The sequence below is a fragment of the Berghia stephanieae genome, chromosome 2 (assembly GCF_034508935.2).
Source record: "Berghia stephanieae isolate SIO BIC M18660-M18661 chromosome 2, UCSD_Bste_1.3, whole genome shotgun sequence".
NCBI classification, from domain to species: domain Eukaryota; kingdom Metazoa; phylum Mollusca; class Gastropoda; order Nudibranchia; family Aeolidiidae; genus Berghia; species Berghia stephanieae.
The window spans coordinates 13,369,768-13,389,767 of NC_088361.1; the positions used below are offsets into that span (position 1 = coordinate 13,369,768).

General features: G+C 35.5%; 1 protein-coding gene across 39 annotated transcripts in view; it reads right to left on the bottom strand.

The window, feature by feature from the left end:
- Positions 1 to 20,000, bottom strand: part of LOC144964357 (uncharacterized) — a 54,270-nt gene that overhangs the window by 1,484 nt on the left and 32,786 nt on the right. For 9 of the 39 annotated variants that reach the window (XM_078898487.1, XM_078898488.1, XM_078898475.1 and 6 more), the window contains exons 17-24: positions 18,872 to 18,934; positions 17,131 to 17,239; positions 15,205 to 15,389; positions 14,642 to 14,735; positions 9,802 to 9,897; positions 6,410 to 6,462; positions 1,909 to 2,088; positions 1 to 478 (exon numbers count right to left, since the gene is read on the bottom strand). The exon at positions 1 to 478 is cut by the window's left edge and continues 1,484 nt beyond it. In XM_078898487.1, the coding sequence (XP_078754613.1) occupies positions 377 to 478; positions 1,909 to 2,088; positions 6,410 to 6,462; positions 9,802 to 9,897; positions 14,642 to 14,735; positions 15,205 to 15,389; positions 17,131 to 17,239; positions 18,872 to 18,934 (882 nt within the window). In that variant the 3' untranslated portion in view covers positions 1 to 376. The remainder of the gene's footprint in view (positions 479 to 1,908; positions 2,089 to 6,409; positions 6,463 to 9,801; positions 9,898 to 14,641; positions 14,736 to 15,204; positions 15,390 to 17,130; positions 17,240 to 18,871; positions 18,935 to 20,000) is intronic. The other 30 variants (XM_078898512.1, XM_078898510.1, XM_078898509.1 and 27 more) reach the window with 5 other exon arrangements.

The following is a 20,000-nucleotide window of genomic DNA, read 5'->3' on the forward strand; positions in this document are numbered from 1 at the left end:
CTTCAAAACTGTCACAACAGCCAATTATTACCATCCAATGGATCCAGTCTCATGGTGCATGACATCAAAGATTGTATTGATATCCCTAATATAAAGCAAAAAAAAAAAAATGGCCATACACACACACACAAACACAAAAACAGCCACCGCTCAAATTCAAAACAATATCATTTTCATCAACAGATCTATTAACTAACTTTCATTTCATATGGAACAATTCCATGCTATTTTAAATATGACATGTATGCCATGATTTTCTCTTTCAAACAAATAAAAAAAATTTATATAAAATATAGAAAGATAGAGAAAGAGAAAACATTTAACTTCAAAACAACAAATATACTATTTTCTGTCTGTCTTTTTCTGATTTTTGTCTTCAATTGTTCCAGTAAGGAGGTCCACCAAAAGATTTAGCAGCTCCAGATTTGGCCTGTCCGCCGGCTGGATTCAGTCCGCGTGAATTGGTTGTGGTGTTGTCCTGGAATACCAAAGGGAGAGAGAACAGAACACTTTTTAAAAACACTTGTGTAACGTTTTTATCTCTTTTCATTCTCAGTGTGCGTTTATCTTAAGTTCAAAATTAAAACTTGCACTTGATATATCTAAAGGTGAATTTTAGAAAAAAACAACAAACCCAACAATCCTGCCAGAAACAATTATTCCAATTTAATGTGCAAGCTTTGATTTGTATCTTAAGAAAAACGTGAGTGATTCCATAAGCTGTAAGATGAAAATAAATCAATCGAGGAAAAAGTAAACAAATCACTTTTGAGTTGTTTCTCAACTAACATCTTTGTAAGCTTGTTGGTGATTCAATTGGCAGAGGACACCAATAACAAGTAAAAAGGCCGTGTTCACTCTCTTCCTTGCTGTGATCTGATGGTACTTTGCAACAGTTGTTTTTGTTTTGTTTTTAAGGGTTTTACAGCGCTTGCAACACTTTAAGGTAATATCAGCACCAGTAAAAAGGAAGACAATGGGATAGTAAAAAGTTCTAGAATTACAATTAAAGCACCCAAGAAAAAGTAAGACATAGGGGAACTGGGAACAAATAGGGATCAGATGTAGATTCCAAGAGCATACCACCAATGCACTTAGTTTGAGATCACCTATAAGTCTCATCCAGACGCAAACACAAAATCCAACAAAGAGGAATACACTCAAATGCTTGCATTATGCATTAAAAATAACAAATATAATAACACATAACAGAGAGATGATTTACAAGGAAAAAAATATCATCTCCCAAAATAATAACTATGCATTTGACTGTTTCCCTCCCAGTCAAGGACTCCTGCCAGGGTCGGGACAAAACCGAGCAATCTCACACCAAGACAAAGACAGAAAGCAAGTTGAAAAACAGATATAAGGGGATAGAAGACACGGTAAGTACCTCCCTGCCCACTGTGGAGGTAGGGAACCCCACCCAGACTTTGCAAAAGAACAACATACTAAACAAAAGTAGCAAGCAATTACATGTGTATTTTGAGAGACTGGGTTGTTGGCTCCATAGACAGAGGCTCCTACCCCCAATAGCCCAAAAGAGAAATTGGAATACATAAAACGCGGAATTTGAGACCAAAAAGCGGAATCAACTTATACAGTTGTTTTATTGACTGACATGCTTTGGTGCAAATAATGTAATAGACAATCCAAAAGTACTCAAATGATCAAATGTGTTAAAATGTGCAGATTGTTAAAGACTGAAAAGGGGGGTCAAATAATAGGCCCATTCAGAGCAAAGGATCTGCAAATGACCAGCATAACTTTGCAGTGTTTTTTTTCTTTCCTTCTCTCTCTTTAATGAGTTATCAGAATCACAGCTTATACTTATTCAGGGGAATCCATATTACATTTAATGGATCTGCATATTTTTAAGCATCTGTAACTTTGCAGTGCATATCTCACCTGCTGGATAGGATGATGCATCATCTGAGAATGGGGCTGATGGGCAGCCATCACAGGCAAGAAGGGTGCCCCATATGGTGTGGTGGGTGCTCCCATGGGACCTGTCTGGGTGGCCGATGCAAGTGGCAGATTGAAGGGTGGTGGAGTACCTCCATGGTAACCTTGTTTGTCAAAGCCAGCCTGTCAACATTTCATTGATATGATATGCCATTACAATAATCAGATAATCGCTGATGATGATAATAATAAAATGACATTGATATAATGATTTACCCCGATTTCAACAAGCTCTAGGCATTCTAGATCAATCCAGAGTGCAGTTGAAATCTTGTTCAGCCCCCCCCCCCCCCCCCTATCCACCCAGCAGTGATTGGGTAGATGGTGGTTGTTAGATCTGGCAGAAAGTACTTTGCGATAGACTAGCGTCCTATCCAAAGTGTAGCAAGCAAATGCTTTTGTCCATTTCACGCTATAGAAGCCTGGTTAAACTCCGGCTCCAAGGGCCAAATTGCTCTGAAGGAGATGCTTTACATAATTATAAAAATAAACAAAGATATACAATGAAAAATAAAAACAGAGCAATTTCCAATTACTTATAAAATATAGCAATAGGCAATACACAGGGTTCCTACAGCCATTTTGAAATTCAAGGAGTTTTCAAGTTGATAATGGCATCGAGTCTATAAGCACCTATTGCCTTTTGTATGGTCACATGTGAAACTTTATTCATTTGGCTGTCTAAGGGAATATCAAATAATGTCAGCGCATGTCATGATGCAGATAAACCAAGCTTCTCTCTGTCTGTTTGGTGGTCAGGTTAACGAGATATTGTATCTCACAAGTAAAGTTCAAGAAAACTTCTATCATCATCCCAACCAGAACAGTTTATTCAGATAAAAAAAGAGTTCATTGCAAGTATCCTTTAATAAAACTGCATAATAAGATAAGACAACGACATTAACAACTGATGATGGGAAGACAAGGCATACGGGCTAACTTTTCAGAGATAAAAGGACAACTTCTTAACACAAAATATTGTCATGACCCATCATAGCAGTATGTTTGGACTAATATACACACATGTGCAAAAGTAACTTTACACTTGTTTTGAGTCAATTTATTTGAGTTTAAGAGACATAATTGGACAAAACTTATATTAATAGAAATGAGCAATAGCTATAGTATCCAAGGTCTTATTCTCAGTTAGTTGGGGTTGCAAAGAAGGCATTGTAGCCCTAGTCCGGCAGTTGCAAGTCTTCCTAAAATTGTCCAACTTGAAGTAATTTCCAAGGCGATGTTGGAGAAATAAGAGTTTGTTTTAAAGTAATAAGCAGAGTCCCATTACTTTTTGACCCACCCTCATAATTCCAAAGTCAAAATATCAAGTTGCCTGACAAAAATGTTAATCACTCACACTATGATTGACAGATTGCGATACAACTAAGCATGCATGTAGTTTAATAAATGTCCTTTTAGGTGATATAAAATTCTAGACTCTTTCACATAGTTAACCAAGAGTAATTTAGCGTATAAAGGTTTTAAGTTACTTTTGCACATGTGTATATTATAATATAATCTAAATATATAGAGCCTTTTTCTGTTCCCGTGTTCTAATTTTCTATTCAAAATAGCTATAAATAACAATGTGAAATTGAATGTAAGCTTCGAGCTTCGAACAGCAACATTTACATTATTAAAAAAAAAGCATAATCCTGGGACATGCAAGGGTCATTTCTGTACAAATAAACAGTCCATTTTTTCTTTAAGTTTCTCACGGATTGTCAAATCAAATCAGGACAGTTAGCCACTATGGACAAGGTAAGGAGGGGGCATCTGAAGACATAAAATTTCTTTCTTTCAATCCTATCTGCTTCATTTCTAAACAACAAAGCAAATTGTCAATTTTTTCAACATCCACTTTATAGAAATTTGCACTTCTGAAAATATGGTTGGTCAGGTTAACGAGATAAACTTTCATATAGTAAATTCAAGAAATCTTGTGTCATCATCCCAACCAATTATATTATATACCTTACAAAATTTAATTTTACTAAGGATGCAGGTGCTTTTGCTATATAATATAGTTGTGAAAACTTAAGTTATTCAAGTTGCCTACTGGAAAACCAATTAATATAAAGTGGCCTTCTCTGCTTATGAAGTAGTAGTTGAATAATCTAATCTTTCTGCAGTGGTTTCCATGAGAGTACCCGCTGTCTGTTTTAAATTGAATTTGTTCTTATCGAATTTGCGATGAATACCGTTTCTTTTCATTTTGCTTGTTTTGTCTCCACTGGTGGGCATAATGTCAAGATCAATTCTTCACGTCTGTGCATCTCATTCTACCAATTACAATTAAGCACTTAAAATGAGTTAAAAGGCACGATAAAACCAGAAGACATGGAGACATTTTTAGATTAGGCATATTAAATTGACATATTTTCAAAATGTCTACACATTGTTTGGTCTTCAGAATACTCTTTTCCTCCCATCAGTGGTTTCCAAGAGAAGATCAATAAGAAAATGTGTTAGTTCCACATTTCACGTGTCCTCCGAACATGGTTTTGTGCCCCGATTAGTTTGTGTCAAGCATTTACCACTGTTAATTTCTGATCACAATTCCAAATTCTTTTAATGTAGGTACGGAAAACCCAAATTTAGATTATATAATTGTTGTCTTTAAGTTGCATTCAACAGGTAGAACTTTTTTTTCCTGATTAAAATGGTATAAAAATTATTAAAATTGGTTAAAAAATTAAAAAAGATATGTTATTTCGAAATTTGTAGAAAATCGCCAAAATTTGTCCTTCTTTGAAAGCAACCTTTTGTCCGTTTTCAAAATGCCGTATTTTCATAAATATTCAAACCAGACCTCTGTAACTTTCTAACAATACACATCTTTTTATAAACAATATGTGTATTTTTTTTTCTGAGCTCAACTCTAAGTAAAATAGAAATAATTTGCCCCTAAAGTAGCTGACAAAGCCAAAATTGTCAATTTCAACGCAAAGTTACGAAATATCAGCGATTGTGCCCCTTGCCTGAGCCGGCATATGAGTGAAGTGAATACGGCAAATGTTGTAGTTGTAGTTTCGTTTTCAGTTGGCTGGTGAACGCAAAGCTATTAATCTTGCTTTCGTATACATCATTTTAAAGCTGAGATTTTAAACTTTCTTTTGATACCAGAATCGTCCAAATTTTCAAATTTTTCTCAATTTTTTTATCAATTTAAAGTTTTTAACTTGAAACTTCAACCTTTGAAAAAAAATCATAAAAATGCGAATCTGGTATCGAATGAAAGCTTGTTCAATTTTCTTTCGGATGCAGCCATTGACGTTACTATTAATAGCGCTGACGCGACCAGCCGAGCGGAGAGAAAAGACAACCGTCAGTTACGGTGATCGAGTAGCGGAGCGCCGGTTCCAAAATCGAAGTTTACTCCTCTTCTTCAACTCAAAGCCATGAAATAACGGCAAATCATATGAAAAAAGCATGAACGTTGTTTTAAAGATGAAGATTTGAGATTTAATTTGATACCAAAAACGTTTTATTTGACGGACTGAAAATGAGAAAAAGAGAGAGACGATTTGAGTTAAAATTCTCGGTTTGCCAATAAAGCCATGACTCGATAAGAGGGTTTGCCATACCTATTTAATGACGCAAACTTTATATTTCTCTCTCCAAATTTGATTGCTACCACTATGGAGATTGGTGATTTCATTAGCATAGCGGCCAACTTGTCAAAAAGCTAGAATGGGACGAGCTAAAGCACAATTCTGTTATGACCCAAATCAGCAGTATGTGTGCACAATTGCTGTATTAAATGTAATCTATACAGAGCTTTTTCTGTTCCTTGTTTTAATTTGCTAGTCAAAAAAGCATAACCCTGGAACAAACAATCCAATTTTTAAAAAAAAAAATGTTACAATTTTTTCCCCTCAGATTGCCAAATCGGACAGTTCCGATTTTATCTGGACAGTTGGCCGCTATGCGTTTGCAGTCCTAACTCAAAACGACCCCGAAAATAAAATCGGGGTGGGGGGGGGGATGAATGATCCTCTCTTCAAGATGTTTTCCTTTTTAATGAGGACAATCGTTTTGCAACATAGTTTCGGTTTGTCGATTCCTATTTGCAACAACTGTTTTGTCCACTTACATTTAAAACGTCTAACAGCATCAACAACTGTAGCCCGACCAAAGCCCTATTCCTGTTATTTTTAGTCAGTCTTATCATTATCACGTCTTATTCTTTTGTAAATTGTCATGGAAACAACATTGTGTGTGTTGTCAGTTATTTTATACAACTCAATTCTTGTAGTGTTTGACATAGTTAAAAGTTAAAAATTTCACAGAGTATATATAGAGGGGGGGGGGGGGGGGGGAAGAGAGAGAGAGAGAGAGAGAGAGAGAGAGAGAGAGAGAGAGAGAGAGAGAGAGAGAGAGAGAGAGAGAGAGAGAGAGAGAGAGAGAGAGAGAGAGAGAGAGAGATAGATAAATATCATACCTGTCCATGAGATTTAGTGTACGCATTGGGAGTTATCTCACTGGTGCCTGATCCTAAAAGGAGAAAAGAAAAAGTACTGAGATTATGATTGGTTAAAAAAGTCAATAAAATCATTTATTCATCAATTGTTTCCTTGAAACAATAAGATCAGATACAATATTAAATGACATTTTCATTCCTGTGACTACTTCGTCATCATTAGTTTATTTTAACTTAATAACTTAATTTTCAATTACCTCATAATTAATTTTACACCTTGAAAAGAGACATTCAGTGACCATAACAGAAATTCAGTTGCAACGATAGAAAAAGAATAAAATCCTGAATGGTTACAGATGCTCAAAGACCCATGCAATGTATAATGTAGATATAATCTGATACTCATTGATTCACTTGAAAAACTAAAAATAAAATCTAAAGAAGTCTTCAATGCTTGTTCGTTTTTCTCTCTCTCTCTCTCTCTCTCATTAATTGACTAAATTTATTTATATATTCACACGTAAAATCTAACTTTATAACATCCAACAGCTATAGTTATCACAAAAATACACTAATAAATGTTTGCTCTCTAACTTGGCAAATAACACAATTCTTGAGTTGAATCTTCAAAACTTCATTCATATAAAAATTTTCCATACATTTGTACATTAATTCACAATATTACAGGCCAGAGTGACCAGAATGATAAGAGAGGAACAACAAAGAAAGCTTTAGCCCCAATCAATATCCAGCAATTTATAGCACCATTGAATAGATTCAACATTTAAGGAAACTTCGTGAAAAAAAAAGAACAAAAAAAGAAACCCAAAAGAAAAACAAATTCAAATTGAAAAATAAATAAAAATAAACAAGATTATCCAGAAAGTGCACGAATAACGTAATTTTCTCTGTTAAAAAAATATGTCCAGAGTAAAGTTCTAGTACAAGGACTACGTTTGAACTTATCCCTAACTCTTTCAGCACTGAGGTGATATTCACATTTCCGTCACAAAATGGCTGACACTTGATTGAGGCAACATGAGAATGCCAAGCTAAGACAAAGCGAAATTTGCAAAATCTCAATTAAAAAATCCCCATAGGGCCAATTGAATGTTCTGATGAAAGAAATGATACCATTGGTTCAATTTATAGTGCTTTTGCAGAAAGCAGGATTGTATTACATTATTGCTTTTGCCTTTCAAGACCGGCCGCACTGTGCAGCCAATGGCACTGAAAGAGTTAAGTTAGCTACATTAAGTTGGACATGCCATTTTTCCATGCAATTGAAACCATAATCAAACCGATTCGACCTCTGAGATTTCGATGGAATGGAACCCTAAAATCTAAGGGCTTGAATTGCACTGGTCTACTAACTAATTTACTTATCCAAACTAGCCCTTCGGTCTTATGGGGGGGGGGGGGGGGGGGGTCGTAGTTGTATCAAGTGACTATACAGTGTTACTGATGCTTGGATTCCCATCAAATAACACTAGCCTCAACACACAACACTAACACACTTCTTACACTATTATTTTATATATCTAATTCTGTATGTGTTACGTCCAAAAACTAGTCTCACCACACAACACTGACATTCTTCCTTCCTTACACTTTTATTTGAATCTAATCCTGTACGTGTAATGACCAATATTTTTAAAAAGCTCCAAAAAGGGTTGGCATAATTACGATTAGTATGTAAAAAGTGCAAAGGTAACTCTTGAACCATTGAAATCAATTAAAGTCTGTAAATGGGGAAAACAATAAATTAAGGACATGTCCCAAGTCATTCCTATTGACAGAGAAATGAACACGCATGAATGAAACAGTGCCAGACAAAGCAAGAAAGAAAGACATCTCAAAAATAAGTCTTCCTGGTTTGATTTGTTTTTCTTGTAATTTTCTTTCTTGCTGTGTCCAGCATCGTTTCATACACACTTGTTCAGATCTTTATCTTACACTAGTGCCTGCTCCTTAATTTCTCTACTAATGAAGGTACTTTGAACTTTACACGGAAACAAGTACAGCTACCCTACTTTCTGAGAGGTCGAGAAAGATACCCATCTGAAATCTGTTCAGAATTAATAAATGTGTATGAAGATTTCTTCATCGTGATGCAGATACAGTCCACTCCGGATAATTGACGTTGATATCTTAAGCAACACACGGCAGGAAACAATTTCAACAAAGGCAATCTATAGACTTTTGGTTTTGTTGGCATAGAAAACGGGGGGAAATTATATATAATATATAGACTTTTGAGGGAAAGAACTAACTGAAAAATCTTGACATCCATTTTTAAGGAAGGGCATATGGGAAAAAATCCTCAATCAAAATGGAGAAATAAACAAAATGATTTGATTGAAAGATTTCCGTGTTAAGTTTCATTATATTCACAGCCTTACATACTGTATATATTAAAAAAAAACTCAAAAACAACAACAAATAAACAAAAAAGAAAAAACATCGTAACATGGAGTGACACAAAAGTAAAGTGCTGGAGACTATATTTAGATTTTGGTCACTGGAAAGCGTTAAATACAGTTTTTGAAATTTTAAAATAATTAAACAATCAGAGCCTTACAATTGTAGGATTGGTAACATCATAATATATACATTGTATATTATTCAAATACCTTAGACAGCAAATAAGATTTTTAAAAAAACACAAAATATGAATAAACAATGCGAGGAACAGGGATAGGGGGGAGGGCACAAAATACACAGGAATTCCTTAATTTTTAAACTGATTGGAGCAAAATCAACCTCAACCTATCTGCATTTGTGATCATGTTATATATCTATAGTGCAACAGCTAAAATCATTCCAGAAAGCCATTTCAATGCAGTTAAATATATGTGAAAATAGTGTTGTAATGAAACTGCAGCATTTTAATCTTGATGTGGTTTTAGTTAAGTTCAAAGTAAACAGCACTCTCACATCAGTGCCCAGGTCTATAACAACTTCAATTGCTATAATATAGTCCAGATAGGCAATTCGTGATAGGTATTACTGACACAAACCTAGAATATCATTATCAAATATATACATGAACATTTTACAAGAGGGATGGGGGGGGGGGGGGGGGGGGGGGGGGAAGGACATGCTTTACAAAATGGTAAACAAGATGCAAAATCAGAACATTCAATTCAATGCAGAAAGTGCTTCAGGACCAAATCTTAAAAAAGAACTGGTAAGAAAAATGGGGAAAACATACACAAATCAAGTGAGTAAGTGAAGGGGAAAAAAAATATTTAAAATAAAAAACAAAAAATAAAATTTAATTTAAAAAGAAAAAAAAGAAAGAAAAGAAAAGAAAAAAGAAATACAATAAAAGGAAGCTCAACCCAAGCAAAATAAAAAATTACAGAAAGGGATTAGTTTTGATTGTCGTTCTGGAAAAGAAGATGACTGACTGGTGGACATACGTGTTCCTGAAGCTTTGCCAGAAGTTTGAGAGCTGCCATAACCAGTCTTAGAGTAATCCTGGACTTGATTCACCTCATCATAGCCTGACGATTCCACATAACATAAAATGATCCCTTTTAAGAATTCTATTTAGCTTTTTTTTTTTTGGGATTTCGAAGCAAACACCTTGAAATATCGGATGTCATACTGATCGTTAAAACTAAGACTGTCGAGTAAAGAATGATTTTAGACTTTTTGTTTTTAAGCGTATTACGGCGCTTGCAACACATTTAGGTCATATCAGCTCCAGAAAAAAGAAAGAAAATGAGATAGTTATAATTAAAGTACCCAAGACAAAGGGGAATTGGTTTAAATAGGAAACATGTAGATTCCAAGAGCACACTCTCAAAGTACTTAGTTTGAGATCACCTAAAAGACTCATCCAGACACAAGCACCGGTCCCAACTAATAGGGATACACTCAGATATTTACAAATCATATACCTACAATATGTAAACAAAACATAATACAGTGCATAACAGAGAGATGATTTACAAGACAAAAAATATCTTCTCCCAAAACTATAACTATACATTTGACTGTTCCCCCTCCCAGCTCGGTATCTGGCCAGGGCCTGGATAAAACCATGTAATCTCATTCCAAGACAAAGACAGAAAGCATGTTGGAAAACATAAAAAGGGGGATAGAAGACACAGCAAGTGCCTCCCTGCCCACTATTGGAGGTCAGGAACCCCATCCAGGAATCGGTCTTTGCCACAAGGCCAAGGATTAATCAAAGTAAAACTATTCCTTTTTAAAGACTCATTTCTTAGAACAATCTGCACCATTTGGAGACATCCGATTTTTCATCTTTGTGCCTTTACACTAAAGGGAATAGAAGAAAAAGCAACTTCTTTGATTTTGTTGGATCCAATTTTAAAAGCAAATTAAGACAAAACTGTGATGCCCTTAAAAGTGATTCCAAGATGTATCAAAATGATTGTGAAGTCTTAATCCCAAAACAACATACAATCTGCAAAAATGTACAAATTTAGCTTCTTATCTCACTGATGTGATCCTCCACTCAGTCGAAAAGGTACTAACATCATTTCTTCAATATCACAAACAATTTTCCACACTCTGCCTCGCTAATCAACATATACTTAAAAAAAAATTTTTTTTTAATAATGCAAATAACAAGCATACACATAGTCAAAAACAAAAACAATATTCTACATGAAACTATGAAAAGGCAGTCTTTAATTCAGGATCTATTTTTTAAGCACACTCACTCCAATTAGGACATGAATAAAGCTTCATCTATCTCTTGGACATTAATCTCAACAAACCACAATAAGTGATGGAGACAATATTAATGAGGCCATATGTAGGCTCATTCGTTGCTTCCTAATGTTTTCTAAATGTTTGCCGTTCTACTGCCATATACATTTAAAGAGCTGCCTACTTGAAATTTCAACAATTCGTAGTTTCCAAGGAAAAAATCAAAAATCACTATAAATAGCTTGAGAAGTAAATAATTTGTCCCTCGCATGATAAAAACAAAACAAAAAATGCTTTTAAAAGTCCTGAATATAGGTTCTACAGAACTAAACTTTCCTTTTCAACGAGGCCAATGCAGTTCCCTGATTGGAGCCAACATTTTGTAATTCTACCGATTATTCTAGATACTTGGCAGGTCTGTATTTAGGATTTCTCCTCAATGTGACAAGAAAGTTTCATAATACAACGCATGCTTAAAACACTGGTAATTGAAGACTTGGGCACCACAACACTCTACATCTCAGATGCACAAGAGAAGGTATACACAAGGACGAGGTCAAGGAAAGAAAAGATGCAATCTATCTGCGTGTTGATCATGAGACCTCACTAAGCCTTTCTTCTTCTTCGTTCCCCTTCCTATTGTTTTCATGTTTGAATGCCTGTTGTTGAATGAACACAATAGTCTTCCTCAGCTGTGTCAGGAACCCATAAAGTTTTGGTCTGCCAGAGTGTGGTACCAGGCCAAATATCCTCTCTTGCTGGTGTATATTTCGGGTTAGGCCTGGAAGAAGCCTTTCAAATCTTATGGCCTCTACTGAAAAGTTATTCTCCAATGAACTAAGATTCTTTGAGAATGGAAGAAAACGAAAATACAACCCAGAAGACCAGACATAGAGCAATTTAGTTAATCTTTAGCAAAAAAATTTAAAAAGTTTCTTTAAGAAAACTTTCAACGATGTATGAAACTAAAGCAACGGTAGAATCAATACTAATTCAATTTAACAAAATATCGTGTTCAGACACAACTAAAACAAATGCTTTGTAAAATAATGAATAAGACAACTCTTTCCCTAGGTACATTATCTCAAATAAAATGGAAGTTTACATGAAAAAATCTAGATCAACAAACAATACACCCCCAATCATGTGAACAAACGTGATGTAGTTCGATTTGATCTTGAATCCAATCTTAAAATATCAAGTTTCACCAAATATCTAACAATGAACCAGTTTATTCCAATGATAAGTTGCTGCAAAACATGTACTGTCTTTGCGAAGAGTACAAGAGTTAACATGGTCAATGACTGGAAAGTCTACAGTGAGGTGTTGCACACCTGGTCTGAGAATTGATACAGATCGTCACCATACAATACATGCCACATTCTCTCCAGACCTGCCAACCATTTACATTCAAAAAGTGGTATAAGAAAGTCAGAAAATAGGAATCTGTCACCAATGGAAATTCCCTATCAAAATGACCACCAGCTTTGCCACCAAACACATAAAGACAGTGTTCTGGCACAGATGGCAAACTGCATATCAAATGCGTTAGGTAAGGGAGGGGGGGGGGGGGGGAAGAGTGCAATTCATTTTCCTATTTAACTCCCTTTAGGTAATCATTTAAAAAATCACCCTTTAACTCCCCCCCCCTTTTTTTTCCCTTCTCATTACCATTATCATCATCTCTGACAATCGGAATCGGAATTTTAGAGACAATGGCGGAAAAGAAGAGTGAAACTAGGAATGATTCCACCAAAAGTGGAAGGGTTGGCAGGTGTATCTCTCTTATCCCCTTGTATTCACCAATCGATAATGCTATTACAACCACTCACCAACAAAAAAAAAAGTGTGAAAGTTGTAGGTTACAGTAGAACTTGTGTCACAATAGGGTTCATCAGGGACAACATTGTATTGGTGGAGTGAGTGATGGTTTAAGTGATGTTTAATTAACAGCATTAAACTGCAATGGAGAATAACACAAGTAGAGAAACCAACAGTGTTAAAAGTGGCAAACCGTTTACAGCTACAGTACTATAATTTGCCCAGTAAATGGGTCATACGTGTTATATGACATCTGTCAGTCCCGTCAATTTCACAATAAAAAGACTGAATAAAAGTTACAATTAGAATCCTAACCAGTTAACTGCTGTACCCTGGTAAGACACGTATTTTAACATTTGTCCAGAAAACAAATATCGATTGATTTAAATGACCCCCATCTTGGAAAAGACTCTCAAACATTGGACCTTGCGGGGTTGATTGATATTTGAAGAATGAGTTTTCTGGCCAAATTTTTAAATACGTGATTTTCCAGAGCATGGCAGAAAACTGATTAACAAATTATTTAGCAGACTAAGACGGTTCGTTTTTTAAAATAAATGAAACAGTGACACTTTAATCCAAGAATTGAAAATAACATAAAAAATATTGATGAATAAAGCGGTTTGACATGTATATTGAAGAATACATATATTACCTTTCCTTTCAACATTGCATGGGCCTTTGGTTTAAAACAAAACCATATAACCATTAAGTCCTTTATACATAGTATACAAGTTTAAAAATCCACCCAACTCAAGTAATATCTATTAAAGTTAACTGAAGACGTGAGTAACAAGATGCTTTAGCAAATTTCGATTAGATAAAAAACAATTTCAAGATGTTACAATGAGGGGGAAACAAAGCCAGCACACCTGCCCCACCCAAAATAAAGTCTATCCATTCTTAGCAAAAAAAAATTCTATATATATAAATCAGACGAAGGTGCAATACTTCCAAGTATTTCAAATATTGTTTTTTAGACTTTATTAGTTTAGAAAAGAGAACTTTAATACAATAAATAAGTTTAGGTTTTCACCCCCAAACTTTCATCATACGGTGAAAAACGAAAAACTTCAGCCCCCCAAATATTTCTAAATGTTTCTATTGAATAGGTATAAGTGTAATGTCTGCCAACCCCACCCTAAAAAAGGATGTAGTGAGATGAAGCGTTAGTAGTCAGGCTGTAGCCACCAAACTATCAGAGCTGCCAACAACTGTTGCCAATGGAAACTCCAGATGCACATTAAAAAAAAAGGAAGATAACAAATGAGAAAAAAAAAAAAACAACAAACGCAAATATTAGAAATATAAAAACTTAAGCATGGAAGAAAAAGAACTATATAACATGAATGCTGAAAACTTTAAAATATGATTTGTGAAAAGTCAAATATTTGGAACAGATTTCGGGGCAGGGGAGGGTGGCCCCAATTAGCATTCATAATTAAAAATTGAGGACATTTTCTATGACAAAGACAAAGAGCCAAATACTGTATCTGACTGGGAGAAAAAGAAAAAAAAAAAAAAATTGGTTGTGGAGGGAGTGGGGAGAAAAGGCAATCAGAAGTAAGTTGGCAACTCTGAACATTTCCACGCAAAAACAAAGACAGAATTGTCAATACCACTACTGAAAATGAAAAAATAAATAAAATAAAAGCTAGTTGGCAGAGAAGCCAGCTGAATTTATCACCAACCCTAGATTGTTCCACTGAAATCCTAAAAAAAATTCTACAATTTTGTTTAACTCACCTTTCGTAGTGTATACATGAGATGGATACGACTTTTGGAACTGGGTTGTAGCTGTGGTTCCTTGATGCGCAGCAGCATTGGTCACTGGCGGGATCTGGTTACAAACCCAATTGTAAATGTTAATATTTGATAAACATATATAAACACGTTACATAGTGTTACATTAGATAGTAATTGCACAGACCTGAAATATTTATCTTAAAAAACAGACAAAACAAAAACAAAAATAAAACCTGCTCAAACTGAAGAATGAACTTTTTTAAAAAGATTGAATGAGGCCAAAAGACAGCTATCGATGGAAGGTAAAACAAACAAACAACAGACAAAAATAACTTGAATATTCGAAGGGGGAGGCAGAGAGAGAGATAAAAAATGAAATGAAAATATGAATCTGAAACCATTAATCAGAAAACAAAAACATATCCTAGATGTAAATCCTAACATGGCAAATTGAGAAATAAGTTGAGTTGAACCTAGAGAATCAAGAGTGAAAGGCATGAAGCAGATGAACTTCTTTAAAAACTAACAATTGCTTAAGATAAAAATAAAGCAAAGATATTTACTTGGCTTACAGGATACACAGTGGCTGGATACTGCAAACCAGCTGCCCCAGGGAACATGGATGGATAATAATAACCATAGTGGAAATTAAACAATGGCTGCTGAGCAGCAGAGTGAGCACTCTGGGGTTGGCTAGAAGCATTGGGGCTCTGGGCATCTACCCGTGCAAGTTTTGTGTCGGACGTTCCTGGATTTTAAAGAAAAGAAAGTGACCATTTTAGCATTCAATGTTTATAAATATAGGTTTGGTTGAGTTAACATAGTAATGAATACCTAAATCATTACTAACTTAAACATCATAACTGCCTACTTGAAAATTTCAAATGGATAGTAATATAAGGTACAATTTTAGTAATACTCCGCCAACCAAAAAAAAAAAAAAAAAAAAAAAAAAACAAAACAAACAACACAAAAAATTTAACAATAAAAATGATTTTTAAAAATAACTGCATACAACCTACTATGCATTAAACAACCTTTGTTGTTGACCTAAATCATTACGAGTTAGCAATCAACTTAGCTATCATGGGCGTGAACCGAACAATCGCCTTTATAACTTTAAAGGAAACATAATAATAATAATGACTTAGGAGATACTCATGAAGTTCAGAAATTGGAGCCAAAATTTCCCAATTCTTCAAATTTTCTGTAATAGTAGGCAGGACTGCCTTTAAACCATTATCCGCAGACATAAAAAGTTCCGAAAGCAAAATCAGCTGATTGTTCCTTCACCAACTCCTTACTGAGTGGGAAACTATCTGGACCTCCAAGGAACTGACACACTTTGATCATAGGTCTCAAATCAGAATTTTCAAAAAGGAGGAAAATTTCACCGTTTTCTCTGAATGCGCATTCCCCCATCACAAATAATGCGGAGTAGTATGCCCCTACTATAGACAATACTGGTAAAGTATAGAATTATTAACATACAAATCTCACTATAAAAAGGAAAAATTATTAAAGAACTCATAGGTATGGATAAGTCCCTCGCAACCAGACTGTTTACAATTATTTTTTGAAGATGTATTGATACCAGTTTGGGCCTGGACCCCAAGCCGAAGAAAAGAGTGGAAATTAGAGAACAATGATAACATTTAAAGAAAGTCAAGAGTTGTTTAGATCTGTAATAATCACCTGTTGTAAATATTGGAATATTTCTTTCAGCCAGGGCTTATTGTTTCCCGAGCGTGAAACAGACTGCAGAGTGCTTATAACCTTTCAAGAGGACACTGATTGATCACATACTAACTTGTCAGACACCAATGTGAACCAAGGTGCTGAGACACTGAAGAGTGGACAAACATAAGCCAAACATTTTTAAAAGTGACAATGTGGGGCCAGTTTAGGCATATTTGAGTATTGATGCTTTGCTGTTTTGTTTTGTCTTGTCTATTTTAAAGGGTTTTACATCACTTGAAACACAATAAGGTCATATCAGCACCAGTAAAAAAAAGAAGAAAATGGGATAGTCAAAAAATTTCCAAGAGCATAAATCAATGTCTCTAGTTTGAGATCATCTAAAAGTTGCATCCTACACAAGCACAGGATCCCACTTAGAGGAACACACTATGCTTACAAGATATGTTCAAAACAAAAAGATATAACGATCAGCAATTAACACGAGATATGATTTACAAGGGGAAAAATACTAATTCTGATAACTAACACTATACATTTGACTGTTTCTCTCTCAGTCAAGGACTCTGGCAAGGACCGGGACATAACCAAGCAATCTCACTCCAAGACAAAGACAGACAGCAAGTTAGAAAACAGACATAGCGGGATAGAAGACAACAGCAGGTGATCTGCTGCCCACCATGGGAGGTCAAAAGACACCACCCAGTTTGCTGATTTAGCTTCCCCTTCCTCCACCAAAAAATAAAATAAAATATAATAAATAAAGTCATATATTGCTAACTAAACCTCACCTGAAAAAGGAACGTTGGGAATTGGGGGTTGAGGATCTCTTCCTGTAGGAAGAGTAGACCCAGCGGGAGCAGCTGGAAAAGCATTCACATCATAAAAACTTCCTGTTTGCTGCAACAACAAAAAAAAAAGAGAAAGAGAATTTTAAAATTCTCTCAATATCAAATAGAGACATGTTTAAGCTGAAGAACAAATAAAATGAATATAGGAGCGAATCTAGGGACACAGTGACCCAGATCATTTTCTATACTTATACAAAACAGTGCATTATGGGCCAACTTCACACCATCAATAAGTTCAGAAGAAAATGCATTACCATGCCATATCGTTATTGATCCTGCTTCTAGTCTTATGAAAATATGAAAGGCCTAAGGCCTATGTCAAGCAGGGGACATCTTCATTCGGGCTATTAATATCTTGATATCATTACACACTTGACAATGATAGACATGAATAGCACCTGTGTTCAACTTTGACATCATCATAAGATCAAAACCTTCCTTTGCAAATATTCTTTTACAAAATCTGGAAATACCATGCAAAATCATGTAATCGGGGCATGAGAGATGACACAACTTAAAGCTAAGCTTTCTGATCCACACGCATGAGTGCAAGTAGGTCAGGCCAAAAAAATAATCCTGAAATCCAATTCAAACAAATTCAAAATAGCCTGAAACATTTTGAAATGTGACCTTTTCAAGGTGGCCAACTTTTCAGAAACTGAATTAGGGAAAATTTTTGGTTACCGCACAATAATGTTAAGAGTGAAGTAATACACAGCCTAATACTAATTTAATACTTTACAAAGAATGAAAATGAAAACAGACACTAAGTTGACATTGACATACCTGTAAACCTTGGAAGTGAAAGGGGTAACTTTTGACATATGTATCCTCTAACCAAGCTTAGGAGGTGCATTATGCCCTCTATTGAATTTGGTGCAGAAGTCACAGCCTCTATTCTATTAATAAATATGACTTGACAATTTAAAACTAAAAAACTACACACACATTGAGACCACAGCATCACTACAATACTTTTTACACTATGTACATGATAACAGGCTTTGTTTACTGTATTATTTGCCTTCTGAATGCAAGCTATCCATGGTGGATCCTTGCATTTTTGCAAGAATTTGTCAGTCAATTGGACAGGTGGCATGCTTGATGAGGAGACCCTAACTTTATTAACTAAAAGACTGTTTAGAGTGGCATTGCTCAACTGAGATCTGCTTTCAGTTCTATTCTTCCTAACCAAACTAAATATCCTCTCTGATGCTGCATTACTGTGAGGAATTGAAAGAACACTCGGGGCTAGCTGTCCCAGGTTCTGGTAAGGCCTACTTCCATCTAGTGGACATATGGAGCTGGTGCCATTGTCTATCACATCTTTTTTACGATGGTTTTTTTTTCGGGAAAAAAAACGCAGTTTCGGGACATCGGGAACGGTGGATCCATTTAGGGAATTTCCCGAAATAATCGGGAAGGTTGGCCACTCTGCCTTTTGTATCAAAATGGTATTATAATCTAGATGCTGGATGCTGGAAATAAATTCACTTTAAAAACCGGAAAACCGGAAATCTTGCACCCAAGCACAAGTCCACTCCATTCTAGTGGTAAATCCTCGCAAAAGGACATTTTCCCAACCTACAGCTGCTATTTTTCTGAGACATGAGAAAATAAAAAGAATTTTAAAAATAACTTTCAATAGTATATCAACTCAATACGACAATGTAATACATACCATTGGCATCCTCTGTTGAAGAAGCTGCACATCTTCATATCCATATAGTGGAGGCTGAACACTCTGGAATAGTGTAAAATTAAAATGCTTTAAGAATTTTAAAAAAAATCACCACACATTTTCTCTTTTTTTTTTTTTTTTCTCCTGTCCACTAAGAGAAAGTTGTTCAGGCAAGCCTTTTCATTTTTTAAAAAAAAGCCAAATTCTCCACAAAGAAAACTCTTGTCACTTATCAGGGATGAGAATGACTGGTCACAAAAAAGGAGGAAATTTTTCATCGTGAAGATCATGACCCATCCATGCGACCATAACCTCTAAATTGGAATTTCACTAAAATTTACTGAGATGCGATCCAAAATTTGTCTTGCAGCAATTTCTGACAACTCGGTGGAATGTCAAAAGTTGAAAGTGTGATTACAACATTTGGTGGTTGTAGTATGGATGATGATGTGATGGTGGTTGTAGTAATAGCAGTGGTAGGGATGATGTGGTAGTGATTGTAGTAGCTGTGGTAGGAATGATGATGTGGTGGTAGTTGTAGTAGTAGTGGTGGTAGGGATGATGGTGTTGTGGTGGTTGTAGTAGTAGTGGTGGTAGGGATGACGGTTTGGTGGTGGTTGTAGTAGTGGTAGTTGAAGTAGTGGTAGTAGGGTGATGATGTGGTGGTGGTTGTAGTAGTAGTTGTGGTAGGAATGATGATGTGGTGGTAGTTGTGGTAGTGGTGCTAGGGATGATGGTGTGGTGGTGGTAGGGGTGATGTGGTAGTGGTGGTAGGGATGATGATTAGTGGTTTTGGTGGAGTTTTTTTATTCAGTGATGATAATAGCAATTTGTCAAAAAGGAGGAAATTTTCTCGGTCTATCGATCAAACACAAGCAAAGAAACCTAGTAGTTATTCAGCTTATAGAACCCAAGAATCTCTCAAATTTAAAGCCATAGTCCAATCACCATTGCTTTGTTCTAATATATCATCTCTATATACCAGACGATTTAATGGATGGTTGCGAAAGAAAGAAAGAAAGAAAGAAAGAAAGAAAGAAAGAAAGAGAGAAAGAGAGAAAGAGAGAAAGAGAGAGAGAGAGAGAGAGAGAGAGAGAGAGAGAGAGAGAGAGAGAGAGAGAGAGAGAGA